This window comes from Pinus tabuliformis, chromosome 1_2 (genome assembly GCF_031772625.1).
Source record: "Pinus tabuliformis cultivar Carrire ecotype Pingquan chromosome 1_2, CPIR1, whole genome shotgun sequence".
In the NCBI taxonomy this organism is placed as follows: Eukaryota; Viridiplantae; Streptophyta; class Pinopsida; order Pinales; family Pinaceae; genus Pinus; species Pinus tabuliformis.
In genome coordinates, this window is record NC_142298.1 from 328,063,833 (window position 1) to 328,088,131 (window position 24,299).

General features: G+C 41.0%; 1 protein-coding gene across 2 annotated transcripts in view; it reads left to right on the plus strand.

Annotated features, from left to right (window-relative positions):
- The window catches only part of LOC149205703 (uncharacterized), a 392,500-nt gene that overhangs the window by 66,099 nt on the left and 302,102 nt on the right, over nt 1–24,299 (plus strand). For both annotated transcript variants that reach the window (XM_089395141.1, XM_089395142.1), the window contains exons 9-10: nt 8,173–8,253; nt 8,409–8,461. In XM_089395141.1, the coding sequence (XP_089251267.1) occupies nt 8,173–8,253; nt 8,409–8,461 (134 nt within the window). The remainder of the gene's footprint in view (nt 1–8,172; nt 8,254–8,408; nt 8,462–24,299) is intronic.

Below are 24,299 nucleotides of genomic sequence, written 5' to 3' on the forward strand. Positions count from 1 at the left end.
CACACATAGAGCCATCTGTTGAAGGGGTGCCACCCATGGACGAGATGCCAACAATTGCTGAGGTATCTGGAGCCGTGACCGAGTTTACAGGTGATACATGCCCACGAGAGTTCCATGAGTTTCAGGCCGACCTTCTAGCATTAAAAAGGAAGACCGAGTTAATGTGAGAGGCAATTATGCAACAAAACGAGGAGATGGAGGGCATGAGAGCAGTGTGTGCCGAGTCCACGTCCAAATTGACTCACGTTGGGGAGCAGTTGGATTCCCTACTAATGCAGCTAGAGTGCACTTTGGAGCATGAGAGCATCCCTCTTCAGGCAAACATAAGATGAGGTTGGCAGCATTGTTAGGTTACCTTGGTCCATTGGACAGACGGAAACAAAGCTACCTAGTCAGATTGTGTGTATTGACCAGGATAGTGAGATGAGACGACTTGAGTTGCACAGGGTGCAACACCCGCATGTTGAGGTTGTTCTATGTGCTGGAGTTCGTGCATTCGATCCCTCTCTTAGGGTTGGATGGCGAGAGATTCTGAGTTGGTACCCGGTGGAGTGGGTTATGGAGATGGCGGTGGACCCGGGTGAAGCTTAGCAGGAGCTTCCAGGCACTGGGGATACCGACAACGTAGAATGGCATTGGGTTCAGGATGGGAGTACCTATCATTTCCCAGGTATGCCGGTTGACTACAACCGAGATGGTGCAGTTGACCTAGCAGTTGAGCGTGCACATTCGCTAGGGGAGTCTCGGTCAGCACCAGTGGTCGACCAGTTTATGGACATACTCTTTTGGTTTTCTTGGTATGGCATTTGTACACGTGATCACTGGGTGATCAACATACTCTGGCAAGAGTTTGTTGGAGGAGGTGGCATTGGCAGGCCACCGGATGGTGCCTTGTATGGAGCTGGGGACTCCTCACTTTTGTATGGGGCACAAAGGATGCAGAGGAGCAGAGCAGTGGTGGCATCACTGCTGACACGGGGAGAGTCACTTCTCGGATCCCTCAGGGGGGATTTGGAGAGAAGATCAATTCATCGACGGGGATAGTGATGCGATGGTGGAGGTGATGATATTGATCAGGTGTGGCTTGACACATAGAGACATAGCTCTAGGCCATCACATCCAGGGATGTGTGGGAGCATCTAGCGTTGAGTAGTGGTCTACAAGTGGGCATGGAGATGCATGGTGGTGTGATGTAGTATGTTGGACTACGTTGTGGGGTGTGCCTCACATCGCATTGAGTACATGCGGGGAGTGACCGATGCAGTGACATAAGCGGGACACAGGATGGTACAGGATGTCGTAGCTGTAGCGGGGGTATCCAGTGGTCTACAGGGACAGGTTGCGACATACAGTGGCATGTCGAGGAATGCGGTTTTGCTTGGTGGTGTGTAGTGACGCATGGCGCGGCGCAACAAGCTCTTGGGGCGTTGCCTCCAAGGAGGCATATGGACAGGGGCATTAGGTGTACCGTTGGATGCAACTCACCTAGGATCAATGAGGACATTGTTGAGCATCTGGGGACACCATGCTTAGTGGAGAAAGGGCTTCGAGGGAGTTATCAGTAGATCCGAGGTAGAGAGAGTGTCGTCTGTAGGATCACTCTTGGGCATTTAGTTAGAATTTTGATCATACCATTTGGGACATACCCTCCCATCATCCTCCAATGTTGCTTACAGTCACAGAGGGTTTGGTTGTTTCCCCTTGACACTCTCCATTCAGGCAGCAGGGTATGGGAGGCTCACCCTAGACAGTTGGATGAGACACCGTGTGCCATGAGTCGGGAGGAGACTCTTTAGTTGAGACCCTTGGTAGGTGCACGAGCTGTCGGATACAGGCTTAGGGATGGCGTGGTTGATAGTCGAGGTAGCATATATTCCACCCCTGAGCTCACACTTGAGGGACGGTGGATGGTAGACTTCGTCTACAGGAGGGTACCCAGACTCCGAGCAGTGTCAAGGTGTATCATCAGGAGTTGGGATAGCGGATTTCATTGCGTGGTCTGGGAGGAGCAGGGTAGGTTCACAGGCATGAGACCTGCTCCTTATACTTGGGGTCCACCCAAGGAATACATACAGGGATCAGAGATGAGGGCCAGATGGGTTCTAGCTGGTAACGATGTTACGCAACGACATCCTGTGAGGAGTGGGAGTTATGAGCTCCCCATATGTTTGGGGAATCCGGGGATCCGGTTGGCGGGCAGATCACTCCACTTTGTGACGAGCAGGGTCATGGCAGAGGATGATCTAGTTCACTTTGGGTTTGACACATGGGGGATCATTGAAACCTCCACTGCTTGGCAAGGCAGACTTGAGATTGGCAGTGGAGGGGTAGATATTGGCATCATGGAGATGCTCGAGCAGGATGAGCTTGATTGTCATAGATTTTTCGCCACTAGGCCTCAAGAGGGGAGGATACTGTCTACGCACGATGGGGAGTATGTCATAGTCAGAGTAGCGTAGCGTCAGCATGGTGGCACCACTATGGGACTAGCAGGGAACTGGGGCATCACAACTCTTCACATTTCAATAACCTTTAGGGATGCACTGGCTACTATAGGGGGAGATCATACAGATCTTCCATTGGCCGTTAGTGAGTGATGGAGCAGGGGACTTCTAGTACTTGCACCGGGCAGGATAATGAGTGGAGTGAGGGGAGCTTCATGTTGGACAGGATTGCCTAGGATCCTAGTATTGAAGGATTCTTTCATATCAGGACAATGCAGAGGTCAGGCACGATCCAGTGGCACATTTGGGACCTTGACACATTTTGCAGTGACAGTGGGGAGCAACAGTTAGAGAGGATGCTTGCTTAGGCATTGCTTGAGGACAAACGATTTTTGGTGCATTTGAGGAGCTTATCGGATGAGCATGCCACCTAGGAGGGTGGACACATTTTGGAGCACCCAACTTTGAGGTTGCTTGAGGGCAAGCAACATTTGGGAGGGGAGGATTGTCATGTCCCTTCTCAAACACATTTGTAACAGGGTGTTTCCACACATTTTTGCACAATTTTGGCTAAGGGAAAGAACCTAGCATTTTCGACTTAGGGACTTAGGAGGAAATTCGACTTAATTTGGTTGTTAGTGGAAGGTGGGGGCCACCCACGTGGGAATTCGAACTAGGCCATTTGAATGGCTTGGAGGGAATTCGAAGTGCTGGATGGAGGGGCCCACATGAGGCAAGGAAGGCCCACAAAGATAAAAGGAGGAGAGAGCTCTCATTTGGATTCATTCTTACAACTTGCAATCAAAATTACTTGACTGTTTTCTCTGCTGTTTAGCTGAGACAACCGACTGTTTTTCGACGAATCTCTCAAGCGGGAGATTCAACCTCTACTTCGGGGGACCATCCATGCCCGTCCTAGAGAGGCAGTTCCATAACTATTTCAGGAGTTTCGGGAGTGTGTTACAACACTACCATTCAACCACAACAGGGGGTGCGTATTTCTAGCTAGTTGGAGAATACACAGGGGGAGTTTGGAGCTATCAGTGACCAAGCATTTGCCGGGAGAGTTAGAGAATTCGGAGAGCAACAAAGACCAACCTTTCTTGTGAGTTTTGGAGCCAACAGAGCCAACATCCCAGTAGTTTGATTTACAGTTACTCGGGGCCTGCGCAGAGAGCCATCACTAGGCTCACGTGGGAGTTGGAGGAAGGAATTGTAGAGCTGGAGCTGGCCGGGAGAAGTAGGAGATCACTTGGAGGGCCATTTGAGGAGGATTGCTAGAGTTGGGAGAGCAAAGATTGACAGGATCAGTCACAACAACAAAATTCGAAATTGGAGGAGGGCCAAGCTGTGAAAGGTCAATTTTTGAAGGTTGGAACCAAGGGAAACCCTTTCTGGGTTTTTTTGGGTTTTGGGCAAGGATCACACTCCTAATTTTATAGAATTTTCTCAGCAGAGCTAAGGGGTCAAACAAGGGTCCCAACTTATCCAGCAGTTAGAGGAGCTAAGGGGAATTTGGGCCAAAATTCCGAGGTCAACATTTGGCTAATTCCTTCGTGGGTTTTTCTAGGTTTAGGCCAAAGAGCAAGGAGCTGAAATCTCATAATTTTAAGAGCATGGGAAGCATTGTTTCTAGCCCTTCGAAGTCAGCGGACAGAGTAGTTTTCTGGGGCAGCACAGTTCAGTTTGGTGCAGTAGTTGTAGTAGCCTTCTGTTCAACATTTTCTCACCTGGGTTTTGTCATGCTTGTGCATTGAGACAAGCCCAGATGCACCATTCTATTTTACTATTGTATTTTCTCCTGAAGAAGTAATAAAATGGCTCAATAGTTCTCTATTTCCAGTGTTTCCATGGGTGCTTAATGTATATTTCGTTTTTCTAATTGTTGGATTGTTTGCATGCTTTGTATATCACCTACATTCCTGTTTAGGAACATTACAGTCTCTACACAACTTCGAATAAACATTAGATCCACATGGGTTAAAAGAAATACAATGATAAAGAGATCTTAGAGATTTATTGGAAAATCAACTAAAACTTTATCTAGAGCAAACTCTCAAAACCAAATGCCAATGTGAGATCGCTGCACATTAATAATTCTTTAAAAGTATGATGGAAACTAATGAACACAATAGCATAAGTAGAAAATGAAACACAATGATCAAGATATTACCTTGCTCAACAAGAACAACACCTCATATGTGAAACCCCAAAGTCTTTTATTGCAATAGAACATAAGTGTACATAAGAACAATGATTCCCCAAGCACAATAGCTCGTTTTTAATTGATACAAATGAGAGTTCAAGGCTCTATTATATAGAACTATGGAAGCAAATCCCAATGACCAATGCAATGACAAATGGCTGAGATTGACAATCCCAAAGCAAAACTTAGATTCCAAGTGGCAGTCTGTCCCCCACTCGACTCTTAGCAAAACTCGTGGTGTAACCACACTGCAAATCAATCCAACGATCCACCCTCAAACTGCTGTTTGTAGACTACTGTGTAAACTGCATGTGGCTGCCAAGTCTAATGTATGTAGGGGCTGAAGTAGCTAGCTTTATACACATGGATGGATGGGTGTAGAATAGTGGAGACACACTCCTTAATTTATGCGTTGAATGAACCTTCCAATCTGTCCCATAAATCTGCATATAACCTGCTTTGAGTGTTGTGCGTTTGGCTGCCTCTAAACTGCGTGGAAGCTGCCAGCGTTGAGGTTGATCTGCTGTATGAGTTGGCTGCTTGTGGTAATGAATTAGAGGTACGTACATGTGTGGAGTTAAGTGGAGACATACTCCCCAATAATCTCGATCAAATCCATGCCATACGCTGATATGCTTTGCTGTTGTGTTGACTTGTATATGTAGATCAGTCTAGCATGTGCCTTTTAATTTGACATGTGCAAATTTCCCAACTTATGCGTACACAAGGAGGAAGGTGGGGTCTATGCCCATCCACTTATACTTTGCACTTTATACTTTGGCTTAATGAATTAAATCAAATATATTACATAAGTTTCTTGTGTTTTCACTTTTGCCTCACGACTTGGAAATTCATGGGCCCTCTTTGACTTTATTTACTTGGAAATTTGACTTTGACTTGACACTTTGACTTGAGTTGTGGCTTGCTTGGTGGGCCCCACATGATTGCCACATCACCTTTGACCATCACTGGAATTGCCATGTCACTTGTTTGACTTTGGAAAAATTTAATTTTTTTTCTTCCAATTATTGAATTTTTTCCTCATATTTGCCACTGTCATTAGGAAAATCGGCTTTTGAGGGACTATAAGTCGTTTTTTGACTCCCTAAGTGGGTCTTAGGATAATGCTGTGTCTCTGAGGATGAATTTCAAGTAGTCACTAGTCACACGCCCCAAACATTTCCTAAGGCCACTTATTTACATCATTACATTGAAAATAATTAAAAAATCCCGTTTTGTGGAAAATTTTTAATTATTAAAAAACCCTTCTTAAACCTAGCCAAATTCCACGAAATCTTTTGTGTGATCTAGTATGGCAATATACATCGACTCTAGACACTAATATGCGTCAGGGGGCTCAACCTTCAAACCATCACCCTGACTTTGGGGTAAATACTAAAAAGTGAGTGAAAAAACCCAAAAAATTATCTGCCTCTGAAACATAAGGGATAATTAACCAGATAAAAAAAACACTCCAAAGTGTACTCGTTTGCTAATCGAGTCCCAACATCCTAGGCCTGTTACACATTCAAAAACTCATCATTACTAGTATCACTTATTACAATTCCCTGCAGGATGTGGAATCTGAGTACAAGAAAGATGATGAGAAGATAGAAGTAGAGTTAAAAAACTCTGTTGACTGATGATATTTGATGGTACAAGTGTCCTCTGGATCATCCTTGGGCATGAAGTCTTCATATAATCATCAGGTGCCACTCCAGTGGTCAACAGGTCCCATATGTATATCTTAGCGGAGTGTCCTTTCCTTAATTATCATGTTTCAAGGGCGGCTCCATTGACGAGCAACATTATTTGGCGACTCTTGATCCATAGTACTTTCTCTCATCATCAACATATGGGATTGCGGTTAGAATTATTGCAGTGTTTACTCACTGAAAGTTACTATGCAAGTATGTTTTCTTTGATGCGGTTAGTTTGGTTTAATCTTTTTGTTATACTTGGTGAGAAGAGGTATGTATGCAATTGTCCTCCAGATGTTACTTCTATTTAAGGATGCCCTATAAGCCTTAGCTTATTTTGACTTTATTTCTTCTTTAATGGCATTGTTGAAAAGGATATGAGACACCATTGTATACATGCTTGTGCTTTTATTGTCAAATTTGTAAATATCTCCTTTTTAATATAAGACATTTTCAAAAAATTATATATGGTAGATGGGTAATTGAATTGTGTTGCATGGGGACCTGTCCCCACCGTTAAAACCCATGTTTTGGTTGGTTTTTCATTTGAGGGACTTGGGAGGAAATATTGTGAAATGCTTGGGGACTCTATTGGGAACTTTTATGGGCACTATTCCTATGATCCAAGCAAAATTTAGGGGACTTTTAGGGACTATCCCCACATGCCTTGTTTCTTTTTGGACCCCTGGATGTCCCTTGTCTTGTAGCTTTCTTGTTGAGTTAAAAAGTGATTGGGAATTTTGTATGGTTGAGTGGATGGAACCCCTTACAACACTGAGGTTAGTTGCAACCATTTGACTATTTGTGCATTATGATAATGGTGTCACTTTGACATTAGTTTGGAGAATTCATATCACATGAGGCTCATCTATTCCTAAAGAGGTGTGTATAGTTTTCTTGACTTTGTAGGTATCTTTATTAATGGAGATATTAACGAGCATTTGCTTTGAATGATTTGAGAGGGATGAGTTTAATGTGTGTATAAGGCTAGATGTGTTCAATGGACCATAACCAAGTGTTTAAATGTGAATCATGTACATAAACTTGTGGTGGTTTCTCATGGACTTGAATGGAATATTCAGTCAGTATTCTGGCTTGTTACATTTGCAAATGTTAGTCATGATTTGACTCTAACCTCAAAGTGTAATCCTCTGAGACTTGTCACCGGTGATTGTATAAGTGCAGGTTGCAATCTGTTTTATTGCAGTTTTTTTATATTTTTGTTTATCTATATATTATTGTCATTCCCAACCCACTGCCCTTTGGAAAATTTTGGGGCATGCTTTAGCTGTTCTGGGCACTGTCCCCTTTGTTGCCCCATTCCGGAAGCTCATGCAACATAGGTATTAAAGGGAATTCTGGTGTGTGACGTGTCTCAAGTCTATTATATATAATTTTTTGGTTGCACCCATATGGAGATGAATCAATAAAAGGAGACCAAGACTCTTGTAATGGGAGATGTAAAACCGTAAAAATTCAAACATTTTCAAAAAGACTTCAGCCAGGTTAGAAAGAGCTGAGCATAATAACAAAGGAAAGTGTGTTTCAAACAAAATAAGCAAACAAGGCTTAAATGATATTTGCTGAATATTTTCAATTTGATTAGGAAATTTGTAAACCATTCAAGTAAAAACAACTTTCTGTGAATTTCTTAGGTTAAGCAGGCTAATGATAACTGTTTTATAACATAGTTAAGCCATTAGTTAAAGCTTAAGCCATTGATTGTGGCCTGTAAGGTTGAATCTTAAGATATTTACATGACTTCACAGATGAAGATTTCTATGTTTGCTGACAAGGAGATATTTGTTTGTCACAATTGCAGGTTTTCCTAAGCATGCTGGTTAAAATCACAAGTCTCGACTTGCCATTATGGCATCGGATAATGGTGCTTGAAATTTTGAGGGTAAGCACATAGTATTAAACTTGTTAGATTGGGGATCATAGTGGAATATTACGTGCATGGTTTTCATTCTTGTAGATTGCTGCTTCTAACTTCTAGATTTGTATTTCTTCAAGATATTGCTTTTCTCATGGAGACAACTTGGGATGTCTTTGCAGAGTTTCTGTGTTGAAGCACGCATTTTACGTCTTCTCTTTCAAACTTTTGACATGTAAGTTAATCTATCACCATTGTCTGCCTCTAACCATTGTGAAGGTTCAGTTTAGGGAACAAGGGAGATATTTACATGAAAACGACCGAAGTCACATTAAAGAGGTTAACCCAATTTACAGTTGTATTGTGATAGAACACTTATTTATTCTAATTGTTGGGAATAACTCTATCAATAGCAACTTCAATTTCTTTTGAATACAATTTATCTACTTTACTGTGGGAAGCACCAGACTCTACTATTCTAAAATAAAATTTCAGTATATGTGAGCTAAGTCACAGGGTTTGAAATCAGATTTGAGTATTGAAAAAATCAAAAGAAATTCTTTAAAATGGAAAACTTCTCAAACTTTGACATAAAATCTAGCGAGCAGCTTTGGCACTAATACATGCATGTTCTAAACCTTTGATTGGGATATGGTTTTGAAAATGTCATATTCCCCTAGAAAATGTGCAAGGTGTCAAAATTGGCTAGCTCAATGAACCTAACAAATTGGGATAGTGTTAATTTTAGGGTTAGATAGTTCTCTGCTGTAGATAATTCCATTTTTAAACTTTTTCAACATTTTCACATTATATTTACCCCATATCATCATAAACAATTGTGTAGAGAGAACATTAACATTAACAATGCAGCGGAACAGTAAGAAACATTAGAAGAAAAATATACACAAAAGAGACACCAGGATTTTTGGTCGAAGTCCAAGGCAAAACCCCACAAGGGGGAAAATCCAAAAATGAATTCTTCTTCTTAGATATTCATCAAATGTTCAACTGAGATACAAAGTACAATAAGAATGAAACACTGGTCTTTCACCATCAATCACATTAGGCCTCCTAGGGCCAACCCTGGATCGTACCGGATCCTCATAAGATGGCAAAAGACAAGACTATTAAGGAGTCCTTCACAAGACCTCTGATGGATCATAGGGCTGCCTCCATATCAACGAAGGTAGCTTATATCTCTGTCATGATCATATCACTGTCATCACAATTATAATCATCACTGCCATACTGCCATACATCACTGTCACGAGGACACACCATACATCAATGTCATAAAGGCTGCTGCCATGCATTACAGTCACAAGGACATGCCATACATCACTGTCATAAAGGACAATGCTATATATGTCACTGTCATAAAGGATACTGCCATACATTACTGATGATGTCTCTGCCATATATCACAGGCTTACTGTCATACATTATTGATGATGTCTCTGCCATATATCACAAGCTTACTGTCATACATTACTGATGATGTCTCTGCCATATATCACAAGCTTACTGTCATACATTACTGATGACTAGGGCACTTAAATACTTCACACAGAGCTGGTCAAGTGGGCTTGTAATGATCTCCCAACAGACCTTAGAGAGGCCTCATAAACATCATACCTTATTGCCCTTCACAAGGGACTAAACTAAGGGCTTTCATAACCAGCCCATTAAACTGTAAACTAGCTGCCATAAACGACTGTCCAAACTGGACCTTCTACACTTAGTATTCATCAAAATACAAAAGGAAAACTCATACCTTTTTGGGACATCCAATCTTCTGCTCATAAAACTCTTCTCTGTGCACACTTTATCTCTGAAGTTTCTGCCCTGGTTAGGGCACCCTGTGGCTAGACCTCCTCTATCAAGCCTTCTATCCCTGCGCTTTCATTCAAGCAGCTCAGCCTTAATTTGATGCCCAAACCTTGATCACAGACCAGCAACCAAATTAGGGCTCGACCCTGTCTCAAAAAACAGAGAAATGCGGCCTTATCTCAGAGGCATGTGGGCACCTTTAAGGGACTCGGCTGTAATAATTCTACCTTAGAAATGGTCACAAGCATTGCCTTCCCCCTTCGGTATCCTCATCGTGCTGTTGCAGTACACAGGAGTGTGCCTAGGCTTGTTCTGTTGACCAGTAATGCACCCTTTTGTGTGCCTCAACACATCATCCTTGAGGCCCTCCCAAGAAAGCTTTTCTCTAATCTAGTTGTATGTCTCGAAGAGTCATTGGTGTGTTGCTAGCTGTGGATCATGTACAACATTCAAGATTTCCTTCTTGAGTGTAGAATCAGGAATCAAATATATCCTATCCTTGTAGAATTTGACTTCATCCTCTATCCTGTACCTGTCATCCTGGATGAGACCATCCATCAATTAGCAAGTATAAATTAATTTTGGAATATTCTACCAAGAGGTGGGATTTCCAATCTCTGGTGATATCCCTAAGTGAGCATGTGGCTGGTCTCCTAGAAAGTGCATCAACCTCAACGTTTTTGTTACACTTAGTACCAAAATACTATTGGTTGCTGCTTGTCGATTTCTGTTTTGTGATTAAATATTCTACTACCAGTGTTTTCAAAACCAGTCGGTTTGAACCGGTAACTGGTCAAATCGGCTGGTTAGCTAGCCCACCTGGTCAAACTGGCAGAAAAACCCGGTTTGACCCTTCATTTTGACCAAAAAGGGAAAAACCGGTCCTAACCGGCTTGTTAGCTGCCAAGGCTGTGGAGGACCCATGCAACATGGTTTTCCAAGTTTGTAGGGTGTTTTGGAGGGAAATAAGGGTTATTTCCCTTCAAAAACACCCTCTCCAAGCTTTTAAAAGGAGCTGAACCCCCTCATTTGCCTCACACATCTCATTTGGAGTTTTTGTGAGTTTGATTGGGAGCTTGGAGAGTGTTGAGTTTTTGCTAGAGTAGTGGAACAACAGAGAGTTTGAGCTAAGTAGTAGTCATCATCAATGTTGCATGAAGCGGGGACCCGAAAGCGTCATTTTCCAAAAATCTAGGAAGCGAAGCGTCTGCTATATATATATATATTTTATATATTTTTTGCATTTATATTCAAAATAAACATCCCAAATACCAAATTAGTTGTAGAAGACATGAAAACATGCATATTTTTGCATAAATCAAGATAGATATGGCATCCATGATTCCATTGTAATTACTAGTATGTACATCAATGATTAATTATTCGAGCATCAACCATCTATATTCTAGCAATTACAAACATACATCAAATTTTTAAGCATATTATAAAACATAAAACATTTAAGCATATTATAAAACATAAAACATAGAGCATATTATGATTTATCTAGCAAGTGAGCAACTATCAACATTTGTCATGTCCAAAATTCAAATAATAATGTTTACAAAATAGGTCACTTGGTCACCGCCAAGACAAAAAGGTTCAAATTCACAAGCCTACAAGTCTAATGATTAATCTATGACAAAAGTAGTAAATTGTGAATATATATACTAATCTCTCCTCCTTCCACCACGAAGAGAACGTGGTGGCGGGCCTCCATGTGGTGGCAATGAAGAAGATGGTGCCTGTGGAAGTTGTGGCACTGAAACTGATGAAGATGAACCCCCTGCTGTTGGTGTTGAACCATGGAACCTAGGAACCAAGGGATCAGATGGGCGTGGCATCTCAACTCGATCATCATCATCCTAGAATCGCTAATTGCATTCATGCTCCCAAATGGACCAGTGCTAAGCATATAGTTGCTCAATTATCTCCACACGAAATGCGTTTTGGAAAAAGTGAAATGTGTTTCCAAAAAATCGAAACACGGATCCCAAAAACCGAAACGCGGATCGGAAAAAACCTAAATGCCGTAAGGTTTCGAAATGGCAGGAACCACATTTTTTAGCCCAATCCGTGTTTCGGAGGGCGGATCCCCCACGGATCCGTACGGATTGCGGATCGGGCTTTTGATCCGTGGGGGGGGGGGTTCCTGCAACACTGGTCATCATGCCTCCAAAAGCCAAGGATACTGCATGGGCTCATTGTGATATGATTAATGGCAAAATGATCTGCAAATATTGCCAAAAATCTATTGGAGGGGGTATTAACAGGTTCAAGCAACACTTGGCTGGGATAGGAGGACATGTAAAGCCATGTGAAACACCAAATGACTCAATAGGGCATATTAGGGCAGAATACCTTCAGAAGTTTGAGACTCAAGTCATTGAACCAATAGAGAAGTTTGTGACTCAAGCATAGTTTTAAAAACCGGCCTAGCTAACCAGTTACCGGTCTAACCGGTCGGTTAGTAGGCCCATCGGTTGGAATCGGTGAAAAAACCCAGTTTAATAGGTTGTGTGGTGGAAAATTTGACCTAACCGGTCCTAAACCGGCTGGTTATTTGCCATGCCCACCGACGATCCATAGTGCGGCTTTTCCAAGGTAGTTTAGGGGTTTTAGAGGGAAATTAAGGGTGCTTTCCCTCCAAAAACACCCTATCCAAGCCTTTAAGGAACAAAAATGGTTAAATGATCTTGTTTTCGTGCAATACAACCTTCAACTTAGGAGGAATCAAATGATGAACAAAGCACCTGTTCTAGATCCCATTGTGTTGGATGATATTGATCCAACATCAGAATGGGTGGAGGAGACTGAAGATCCTGTGTTTGAGGTGATTTTGATATCGACATGGCTTTAGCGAGGGATGAAGCAGATTTTGAGGCAGCATCAGAACCAGGATCAGTGGCGGCATCAAGGAAAGGCAAAGAACCAATGGAAGGCACTAGTCGTGTAGGTCGACAAACTCGTGCTTCCATTAGGTCCACTTCTATTGTTATTGGTGGCATTGCTACTGAGGTTGTAGATCACGCTGAGGCATCCTCAGACTCTGAAACATATGATGTCTATGTAGCTCTTGATGATGATCCTGTGGCTAGTACTGGTGATGAACTTGATGATTGATCATGTGTACACTGTAGAATTGTAGTAGGCCAATGGCCTCATAGCTTGCAACATTGGTTTTGGACTTTATAGGCCATTTAGAGCCTCATTGCTAATGTATTTTGCTATTTTGTTGGTGATATGTATTGCACTCGGTGCCATTTCGATATATTCACCTTTACATGGTATATAAATGAGCAAACTTTGCATATTTTGTCTCTATTGGCTTGGAATCATGGTTTTAACTCTTAAAAATAGTTTTTTTCATTAAAAATTTAACTATTTAATGTATTTTTCTAAAACCGGTTCGTTTAGACCAAACCAGTCCCAATTAGACCGGTTCCGGTCGATAAACCGGTTCATTAGGTGGACCGGTCAGGTCACCGGTTCTGGTTTTAAAAACATCACTCAAGTAGTTGCAAAGTTTGGGAGTTGAGACTCAATCAACTAAGTTTGATCATGATGACTCATGATAAGTTTCTAATGATAATGCTGATCACTATTATCATATATGTAGACTTGTAGTAGGCTAGTAACCCCATAGTTTGTAGGCTTTGTTTTTGCACTCTAGAGGCCATTTAAAGCCTCATTGCTTATGTATTTTGTTGATGATATGTATTTGACTCGGTGCCATTTTGATATCTTCACCTTTACATGGTATATAAATGAGGAATATTTGCATATTTTGTCTCTATTGGATTGGAATCATGGTTTTAAATCTTAAAAATGGTTTTTTTTCATTAACAATTAATTATTTAATGTATTCTTTTAAAACCGGTTCGTTTAGACCTGAGTAGTCCCGGTTCGAAACCCAGTTCATTAGGTGGACCGGTCTGGTCACCTATTCCGGTTTTTAAAACATTGTCTACTACACAAGCTACATCTCCATGGTTATATATTAGCTCCATTTTCTTAGCTGACATAGTTTTGAGGACAAGCATTGGAAACACTGCTCAACGCTACCTTTGTAATGTCCCCAAATTTTGGATTTCCTTGTGGTGAGATTAGGAAGGATTTCCATAGCTTATAACAACCAAGTCACGTGAGCAAGATTACATTATTGGTGGGCCCAAAGGGTTTTGAGGTGTTTTATGGGGGTCGATTGGGATCGCTTACCATTTTTCATTATTAGGATCAGTTTTGCATAGTTTGACCTTGTTTCTACTGCATTAGGACGATTTCCATAAAAAAAGTTATTAACGGGCATATTTTAATTAATCATGCTTAAGGTGTTGTTTTGGGCTTATTACTTGGAGAAACACCTTAGTGTAATAGCTTGTTAGCATTGGGGCGAAAAGATTGACAAAACATAATGATGAAAATGGGCTTTGGGAGGTCGATGTGGTCATGGTGGCAGTTTAAGCATTTTCTGAAGATAAAAAGTGACTTTAACTAGTAATAAAAAGTCACTTATTAAATAAAAGATGAAAAAGTGTTTTTGTCTAAGGGGTAAGTAAAAGGGGGCTAAAGTCATTTGGAAAATAGGAGGAAAATGCTCTAAATGGATTATTAATAAAATAATGAAAGGATATTTCTAGAAGATTGGAAAAGATCTGACAAAATCTTATAAAAGGGGAAGAGAAGGCCATTTCTCATTCATCATGGTTTATGAGTATTTCTTGTTGATTGATTGGGAGCTCAGGTGAGTTTCTCTTGAGGGCTTCATGCGAGACTCTTACACTAGTTTCGGTGGAAATCATTGCCACCCTAGCTGGTACTCACCAATTTCGGTGGACTTTATTGCCACCCTAGTTGGCATTGCGGGGAAATTATTTAGATTTCCCATTTGTGCTTGAAATTGCAGGTGATTCCTGTAGCAGTTCTCAAGGGTCGAATTGATATTATTTCTAGAAGATTGAGCTGTTGTTGCTAGGTTGAAATTTCAGAGGGTTGAGTTCATTGACACATTGGGCCAAATTGCTGAAGTCATATTATTGTTGGGGTCGAGTTGATATTCATCTATTGAAGTTTAAACTTTATATTGCTGATCATTTGTCGGAGATAATATTATTATTGTTGGGGCTGAGTTGATGTTCATCTGCCTGAGATTACACTGTTGATCATTTGCTGGAGATAATATTATTATTGTTAGGGCCGAGTTGATATTCATCTGCTGGAGATTATATTATTGTTCATTTTTCGAAGGTCATATTATTATTGTTGGGTCTGAGTTTGTATTCATCTGCTGAAGATTATATTGTTGTTCATTTACCGGAGATCAAACTGTTGTTGCTGGGACCAAATCATTATTTATTTGCTAGAGAACAGATCTTGATTGCTAGGGTCGAATTGTTTGGGCATTTGGTCTATTAGTTGACAAGGCTATATCACAGATTTCCAAATTCTCATTTGCACGTAAACCCTCCAATTGAGTTAATAAAATTATTGGTTGTGCTCCTGAAAAATTTATGCTATTTATGTTTATTTCTCTGTTCGCAAAGTGTTTAGCAGAAGGTACATTACGGTGGTGTCAGTGCTGGTTTTCCTGCTAGTCTGAAGCATTTATTTGGAGAAAATGTCTTCGAACCAACAAGCAAAATTGTTCACAGAATTCCTTCAAAAATTTGAAGAACATAATAAAAATTTCACAAAGATAATAGAGCAGGTTGGAGCATGGGTATCCTCAGAGCGGCAAAGAAAAGAAGAAATTGCAGATCGAAAGATGATGATGATAAAAATACATAGTTGCTAAACAAAACCCCAGTGTCGATGTTGCCATTGTAGGAGAAACAACGATTGAAGGAAAGGTTTGTGATCAAATCTCCGAGGACGAATTAGGGGAAGTCATACCAGTTGAAGATGAAGCTAGCCCAGACTGACTCTAGCAAGTTGGTACAAGGCACTGTTGTAGGAAACGCCCCCCCCCAACTAGGATTTAAACCGGGATCCACATCCTGTACGGATTCATGGGGGATCCGCCGCCAGATCCATAGTTCGGAAATCTGGAATTGCGGATCGGGCTAGAAAACATAGTTTCTGGAATTTCAAAACCGTACTGGCCCGATCCGCTATTCTGGATTTCCGAATCGCGGATCCGCCTCAGATCTGCGATGAATCAGGCACAGATCCGTACGGATTTGTTGACTGTGCTGGAAATCTGTCAACCAAAGGGGTCTCTCCGATGTGAAGTCCTAATTAGACCCCACATTGTTTGGTGTAGGAGCCCCATTCAGAATATCGACCTGGTTGCCATATATCTCAAAGATATGCCTTGGCTCTAACTGTCAGCATGGGAGAGGGATGGAATGGTGTCTTTGAAAAGCAAGGGAGGTGTGCCTGGTGAGTGTGCAGTTGCGACTGTGTCAAGGTTCTTCTATTGCAAAGGGGGGGAAAAGTGAGCCTCTAAGTGAGAGGTAATAGTACCACCCAGGGAGAGACACACATGAACTAAAAGGATCCGTTTAACATTTAATGGAATAGTCCACAATGGATGCAACGGTCGTTACAACCAACAAACAAGGAAGATTTGTCTAGTATCCGTGGAATAGTCCACAAGGATGGGGCAATATAACAACCATTACAACACATTCTCAATAAGATAAGCACTAAAATAACCAAAATAGTTCAACTATCTTAGTACATGTGAAAGCAAACATGAAATACAAACGTCCACATAATAGTCTTATAAACATTCATATTCCATGCATGAAGAACATGCTGGCCTTAAAAGGCTTCTGTCATTAAGTAAAAGTTCCAAGACACATGTTTACAATGTACGTCACTAGCCCCAATAGTGTGACATTGGAGCCACTCCTTGCTCCTCAAAGAACTAGCTGATCTCTCTAATGCCTTGTGGGAGGAGCGAAGGTGAAAAGTCCTTTGTTCATACAATGAGCGGGTATATATAACCAAGGGGTGATGCTTCCTCTTTCTGATGTTAGTTTTTGGTAGCATTAGATGTGCTCTAGCCATGAAAATTGGTGGAGAGGCTAAGGCATATGAGTTCTGTTGTCGCGCGGATTGGCACGACAACGCTCAGACCGGGGGCTGTCACTCTGATCCCCGATCCCTCCGTTTAAGCCTGTCTCCCGCGGCTAAGGGGGGTAGTCCCTGGATGATGAAGACCAACTGTCGACCAGTTGGTTGGGAGACACGAGATACGATATAAAAGCACGTGATGGATTTAATTAATGAAGCAGACCAGTGCCTTAAAAGATGATTTCTTTAAAACCACCACAAAGATCAGTAACCAGATATTGTATTCATATCTCGACTTGAAAATTCAGCATGAAAGATATAACATGAGAAACCACTGAAACTGGCAAAATTGATTTTCCACAAAAATTTTATTTTTCAAAATTTTTTAAATCTTTTTCAATTTTTTGTTTTTTTTATATTATGGAAATTAAAAATCCTAAAAAAAAAGTTAAAATTCTAAAACTAAATTCTAATCATTAAAAAAATAAAACTAATATATTTTTTATTTTTTTTATTAAAAAAAAAATAAAAAAAATAAAAATAAAAATAAAACAAAAATTAAAAGCTAACTTAAAGTTAAATCTAAAAAAAATTTAAAATCTAACCAAGCTTAACATCTAAATTTAACTAACCTAATGCAACTTGAAACTAAACTAAAATAAACAAATAAATTTAAATCTAAGTTACATTAAATTAAATTCTAAAATTAAAAAAAAAAAACTTTAAAATCTAAAATCTAAAAAGGAACTAACCTAAAAATTAAAGAAATACATTAAAATCTAAAAATTAAAATACATAACCAATTCAAATCCTAAACTAATTCTATGCTGGCCTACGAATAACCAAAGGATTGAAATCGAAAACAAAAGAAACTTACGTATCAACCAAAACGACTACAGACAGTGAACGTAAACCTAAAAATGAATTGCTAAACGAAAAAAAAGACGAGCTACCAGGGTGCCGGAAGTAAATAAAGTTCGATGGCAATATTCAACGCACAGCAGAACGAAATTTTGGCAGCGGCTTTACCTGGAGCTTACCTGAGCTGCGATTTACCAGTTCCGAAAATGATATGCAAGCTTCACCACGACATTACCTGGCCCGAGAACGATGAGAAAGACGGCATGCATACACCCAAAAGAACATTACCAGTTTGCAGACGTTGAGAAACTGAGGATTGCGTGAGGCTGTGGCATTCTGTTCTTGAATCAATTTCACCTGGAGTGAGTTGTTTCTAAGCTTAATGAAATCACGTGAATGCCCTGACGTCCAGCGAAAATGTGGCGATTTAAATCGTGCAGATCTCAGGTAATAACCACGCGTTCAGGCAAAAAAAAAAATTCGTGAGACCCCGCGTGAGCAGCTCGGAATGCAGATGGAGGCTGGGAGGTATCCCTCTGCCACTGTAACTCTGAGGATTTCCGCTGTAATTATTTTTTGAGGTTTTATGCTCAAAACGCCACTGATCTTGATAATACGCTTATGCTTCAACGGTGCAGCATCTGATCGTGCCTTCTGGAGATTTCAACGATTTTCTGCTTGTTTGTTTGAACGGATGCAGGGTCACAGCAGATTTGCACCTTCTGTTGATCACTGGTTCATGTCATGGTTTCTGGTAACCTGAAAAGGACAAAATTACTGAAAACCCTAATCAAAATCACATAAAGCAAAGAAATCTAAAACCCTAGATCCAGAAAAGAATTACAGATATGGCCCCTTGACAGCCTGATTTAACAAATAATAACAGGAAATATTTAGAATATCAGATAATACTTCAGAAATCTCTCATGTAAACCAGAAAAGAAATTTAAATGAATAAACCCAGGGCCAAAATCAGCTAGGCTCTGCACAGAAAAGCCTGTGGGAGTCGGCTGGTTCAGCCTAGAACTTCCCCAAACGCCCACCAATATTCTCTATCAACAGGTTTTCCTGCACATCTCAAGCAACCATCAGCACAGAGAGAAGGAAAACTGCTAGATCTCAGTAAATAATGGAGATACCTGCCATTATTTCAGAAACCCTAGCAGCCTTCAAACCCTAGCAGGTGAACAAGATACCTGTGCTCACACTACTCAAAAAAACAAGCTATGATTAATGGCTGAAAACCGAAATAATGCAGAAAATTTTAAGATCTCACAGCAATTCCAGAGAGTAACACCAGCACAATTTGGACCCCAAAGTCTTCTTTTATTAACCAGAAAACCAGATTACACGAGAGCTTTTTCAGTACTGACTCACAGATCGAATGATCTGAAAATGACTTCTAGCACCCTATTTAAAGGAAATGCTCCAACGGCTAGTTCGATTGATCCATGTAAAAATGATCTCGACCGTTGATGAGGATCAAGACATCTCTTGATCTCATCCGTCGATTTATTCAATTAATTTTTTATTATTATTTTTAAAATTTTAAAATTATTTTTTATTATTATTTTTTGAATTTTTGAATTTTTATTATTTTATTTATTTATTTCATTTTTTTTTTAATTTTTAAATTTTTAATCTTTTATTATTATTCTTTATTAAATTTTTAAATGTTTATTATTTTATTTCATTTTTTAACTGGATCATCGAACTAAGCCATTGGAAACATCACCTAGGACCTAGGACTTAGGACTCACGAGGGGATTTAAAACATTTCTCAACCCTCAGGACACATTACATCATGATTTTTTACAATTTACATCTCAAAGGGATGAACCCACTTAACACAGACCCTCAGAGAATACCCAGTTCTGCGACACAACTATAATCTAGCAGACTAACATATAAGACTCTCCCAAACTTTCTGATGACGAAATCCATCCCGGCTTTGGGGTCAGGTTTGAAGGAAAACTCTGCCGATCCGTGGATCGATGAGACAAAAAACCTTCCGGGACGTAGATTATCAACAGAAAGTTAGGTCCACCTAGGCAAATTACATACATTGACTCATGTCTGCTTAGATTATTTACAATTCATATATGCAGACTGGGTTTACAATTGAAATCCTCAAGCTGCTGATCACTGTAGGCTGGCACGGACACGTCGTTCAGGTGCTACCCCTTTCTGCCAAGAAAAGAGGGTGTACTGCATGGGAAGTTGACCAGTAGTGGTCAACAAGTTCTAAAGAACCCATAAACCGTTTGGTGAAATTCCACCCGGACTGTATTTTATTAAAATAATTAATATTTTTAATGGGGTTCCTAAGTCTAAACTTAGGAAAATTAAAGTATTAATGGGTATTAATCACAATATGGGTGAGAATGATCTAGAAGGCGAATCAAATCAAGTTTTAATCTTAGCCGTTATTAGACTTAATCTCGACCGTTGAAGTCTCAACGAGAAATGTATAAGGAGGCTTGGGGTTCATTTAGAAAGACACACAGAGATAATGAATTGATCTAGAGTTCGATTTCTGGGGCTAGGAAGCTGAGAATTCAAACTGAGTGATCATTTTGCAGTAGAGGGGTGGGGATAGTTCGGGTGCACTGGATAGAGAGGTGGAGAGACACTAGTGGAGGCAATGCAACAACTAGCAGGACTGATGCTGGGCCAATCTAGGCCCACGCAGGCATGACGCAGAGCCAAAAGGGCCAGTGCAGAAGCAGAAGTTGCCCTCATGTAGAAAGCCGGAACTGCCAGAACAACTGGGAAGGTTGACGCAAAAGGCAGAAGAGACAATGCAGAAGCTAGCACAGAGCTTGTAAGGCTGATGCAGGGCCTATGCAGGTCCATCGCAACGATAGCCGGGGTTAGCCAGTTCTGCTGCCGGATTAGTCGAAATCTGTCGGGTGAAGTGAGGTAAAACTCACTTAGTTTTCTGCCATTATATGTTCTTTGTCACTGGATTGCCGACAGGGCATCTAGCAGTATGTTCAGAATTATTGCTTGATAATAGAAAACCCTCAGAGCTACTGCAACGGTTTTCTCGCATTGGGTTTTTCCGGGGACTATTTTGTCAAAAGATAACTGTGTCCTATGTATCTTGTTCTTTGCTCAGTTTTTTGTTTAATGAAATCAAGTTTTAAGTAGTGTAGGTTGCAGAAGTAATTTACTTTGGTATTCAGAAAATAACTTGATAATGTATATTAAAATCAAGTAGGAGAAGTAAATTCAGTTTTGCTGCAGTAGGGGTTCCTTGGAGTAGGAATTTTCACATGTGACTCTTTGACTACCTTCACGACTGTTCAATTTCCTATGACTTTTCAACTTACATGACTCCATATTTATGTGTGTCCTTTGGACTTCCACTTTACAATACATTTTGAATACAATATACATGGTCCATAATGATGATGTGGCATATGACAACTCATGACACAACTTGACATGACACTGCTGACATGGACTGCTTGATGATGTGGCAATGTCAAGCCACTACTGCTGTTGTGTCTTTGATGTCTTCTTGAGAACACTTTGTCTTCCATCTCCTCATGGCTTGATGATGGGAGTCCTTGATGATCTTAAGCCTTGAGTTGTGGTCACTAGTTAGTGTCCCTTTGCTTTGCTTTGATAGATGAGCTTGCATGTTTCAGCTGCAAAGATGTCTTTTTGCATGCTCCCCTTTTGCATCTCCTTCTTCATCATCCTGTGATGGTGTAAAAGAGTACTTGCATTTGTAACTCACTCATGACGAGACGACATCAGTCTGAAAACCCCTAGCCTAAGATAAAGCATTTGGATTCATGAACTGGGCCGGGACTGGGTGACAAGTTAGGAGAGAAGGCCCAGTGACTGCGCAATTGCGTGGTGCAAGCAGCGAAGGGTCAAGCTTGATCACTGAGACTGCGTAGTGCACACCTCAGGCCAGACTGAGGGAAATTTTTGTGCAGTCCCCACTGAGGGAAAATTTTGCGCAGTGCCCGTTGAGGAAAAAATTTGTGCAGTGCCTACTGAGGGGAAAAAATGCGAAGTCCCCAATGAGGGAACAATTGTGGAATTCAAGTAGGTAGTGGAGGCTGCGAGTTTGGGCCCTAGGAGGACAAACTGCACAGTTCCAAGAGGCAAGGGGGACTGGGCAACTAAGATTGCACAATGCGTAGCTCAGTGAGGCTTGAAGGACAAAACTGTGCAGTTTCTGGAGGCAGTGGGGTCCGACTGAGGGAAAGGACACTAGGAGAAGCATCTGCGTAGTTTTGGGTGCCAAGGGAGGCTGGGCTTCTGCACATTGTGTAGTTCCAACAGGCAAGGGAAAAGCTTGAGGGTTGAAGATGCGAAGTGCGTAGTTCAAGGCAAATTGGGAGACACAAATGCGCAATTCTAGAAGTCAAGATCGGGAGCTGGGCTCAGGAATTGCGTAGAGCAACAACCCTGGAGGATAGGGACTGTGCATTGCGTAGTTCCAAGCAGCAAGGTCATAGCTTAGAGGGCTAAGACTGCGCAGTGCGTAGTTTAGTCGTAGCCCAGTGAAGCTAAGTTGCTCGCTTGGAAAGATTTTCAGAAAATGGCTAAGTGGGATGGGTGATGACCTGTGATGAAACTTGACTGTGATCACACACTTAGCATACTCTGACGACATGACAACATAGATCATTGGAACATGTAAACAAAGCATTTCCCTCATTGTGACTACCTCGTGACTAAATACAACAAATGTGACACTTAATATAGGTGTTAGGACGACTGTGACGACACTTGTGCGACAATGCTCAAGACTTTTTGTATGGATACGATAGATGTTTACGTGGTTGGGACAACTCATATACACAAAGACCGACCTTCCAAACCATCATAAAAGGCTCGCAGATGTTGTACGACAGTCAAACATGCCAAAAGACGACGGTTAATCCAACGTGCAAAAGGGACCAAAGAACTGCGAGAAAGCTCATGAAATGAGCTTCAGTGTTTGCAACAACAATGTAAAAGACCAAGGAAGGCTCCAAAATTTGAGTGTAAGTCAAAATTTTGGAGGGTGTTGGAGCAGCTACAATAGGATCTCAAGTGGATTCGATGCCAGACGGGCGGTTCCGCACGATCGACCCAAAAAATTCATTTTTGTTTTATTTTTTTTTGTCTAACTTGAGTTTGGGGTGGGTTTAGGTTGAGTTAGGGAAATGATAGATGGGGATAAAGCTCATTTCCCCCTCTCATTTCCTCACTCTTGTATTTTTGGAGAGCTTGGAGAAGAGAGGAGAAAGAGAGGAGAAGAGAGCTTGGAGAAGAGAGGCTTGAGGAGAGCTTGGAGGAGGAGCTAGGAGCAGTGAAGGAGGAGGAGTTCGGAGCAGTAAAAAAGGGCTTCCATCAACAAGAGCTAAAGAGGTAAGTGCAAACCCCAAACTCCCTCATTTTTTTGTCATTGTTGTTTGTATTTTTTCTCCTCCCTTACTCTTTCCCATTCTTTCTTCTTGCTCATTTCATTGCAGGTTGTCCATCTATATTCATAGTCCAAAATGGTGTTCGTTTGGCTTTTATGTATCATTCCACTTTTGGTTTTCATGATGACAAGGGGGAGTAGGACTAGAAGGGAAGAAGAACAAGAGGATAGTGGTCCCCATATGAGTGATCTAATGTATGATGTGGAGGAAGGGTTTGAAGAGGAAGGGGATGAAGAGAACACTGAAATGCTAGAGGGGAAAGTTGCATTGACACCCTTGTGGAATTTTGTGACCAAATTTGAAGTGGGAAAAGGTGGTAGAAGTTACAAGTTTTTGTGCCCTCATGGTTGTCATGGAGGAAAACCATATAGTGGTTCATATACCCATGTGGGGAGGCATCTTTGTGGGGTGTTGGACAGTGATGAAAGAAGGGTGTCATGGGGATAGCAATTTTCCCAAAGGTTCTAGCGGAACAAAGAAGAAAGTACATCCAAATAGAGGATGCTTCACAAGAGAAATACAAGAAACAAAAAACTCATTCTAAATCAAGTACAACCTCTAGAATTGGTAGCTCATCTCCTCATGGTACTTCTGCAATCTCTGAAAGTAGAAGAACAACATGGGATTTCTTGAATGTTGTTGGAAGGGATGATGTGGATGGAAAGATAGTCCGATTTCTTTGTGCTTGCGGTGTACCATTCCATGTGTTTCGCTCTCCCTATTGGAATGATATGGTTAAGGGCATCAATGAAGCCCCAAAAGGATACAAGAGCCCCAACTATGAGAAAGCTAGAACAATGTTAATAGAAAGAGAAAAAGCAAAGGTTCAAGGAGCTTTGACACAATTTACAAATAAATGGGTGGATTGTGGGGTATCCATTGTATCCAATGGGTGGACAAATGTTAGAAACCAACCATTGATAAATG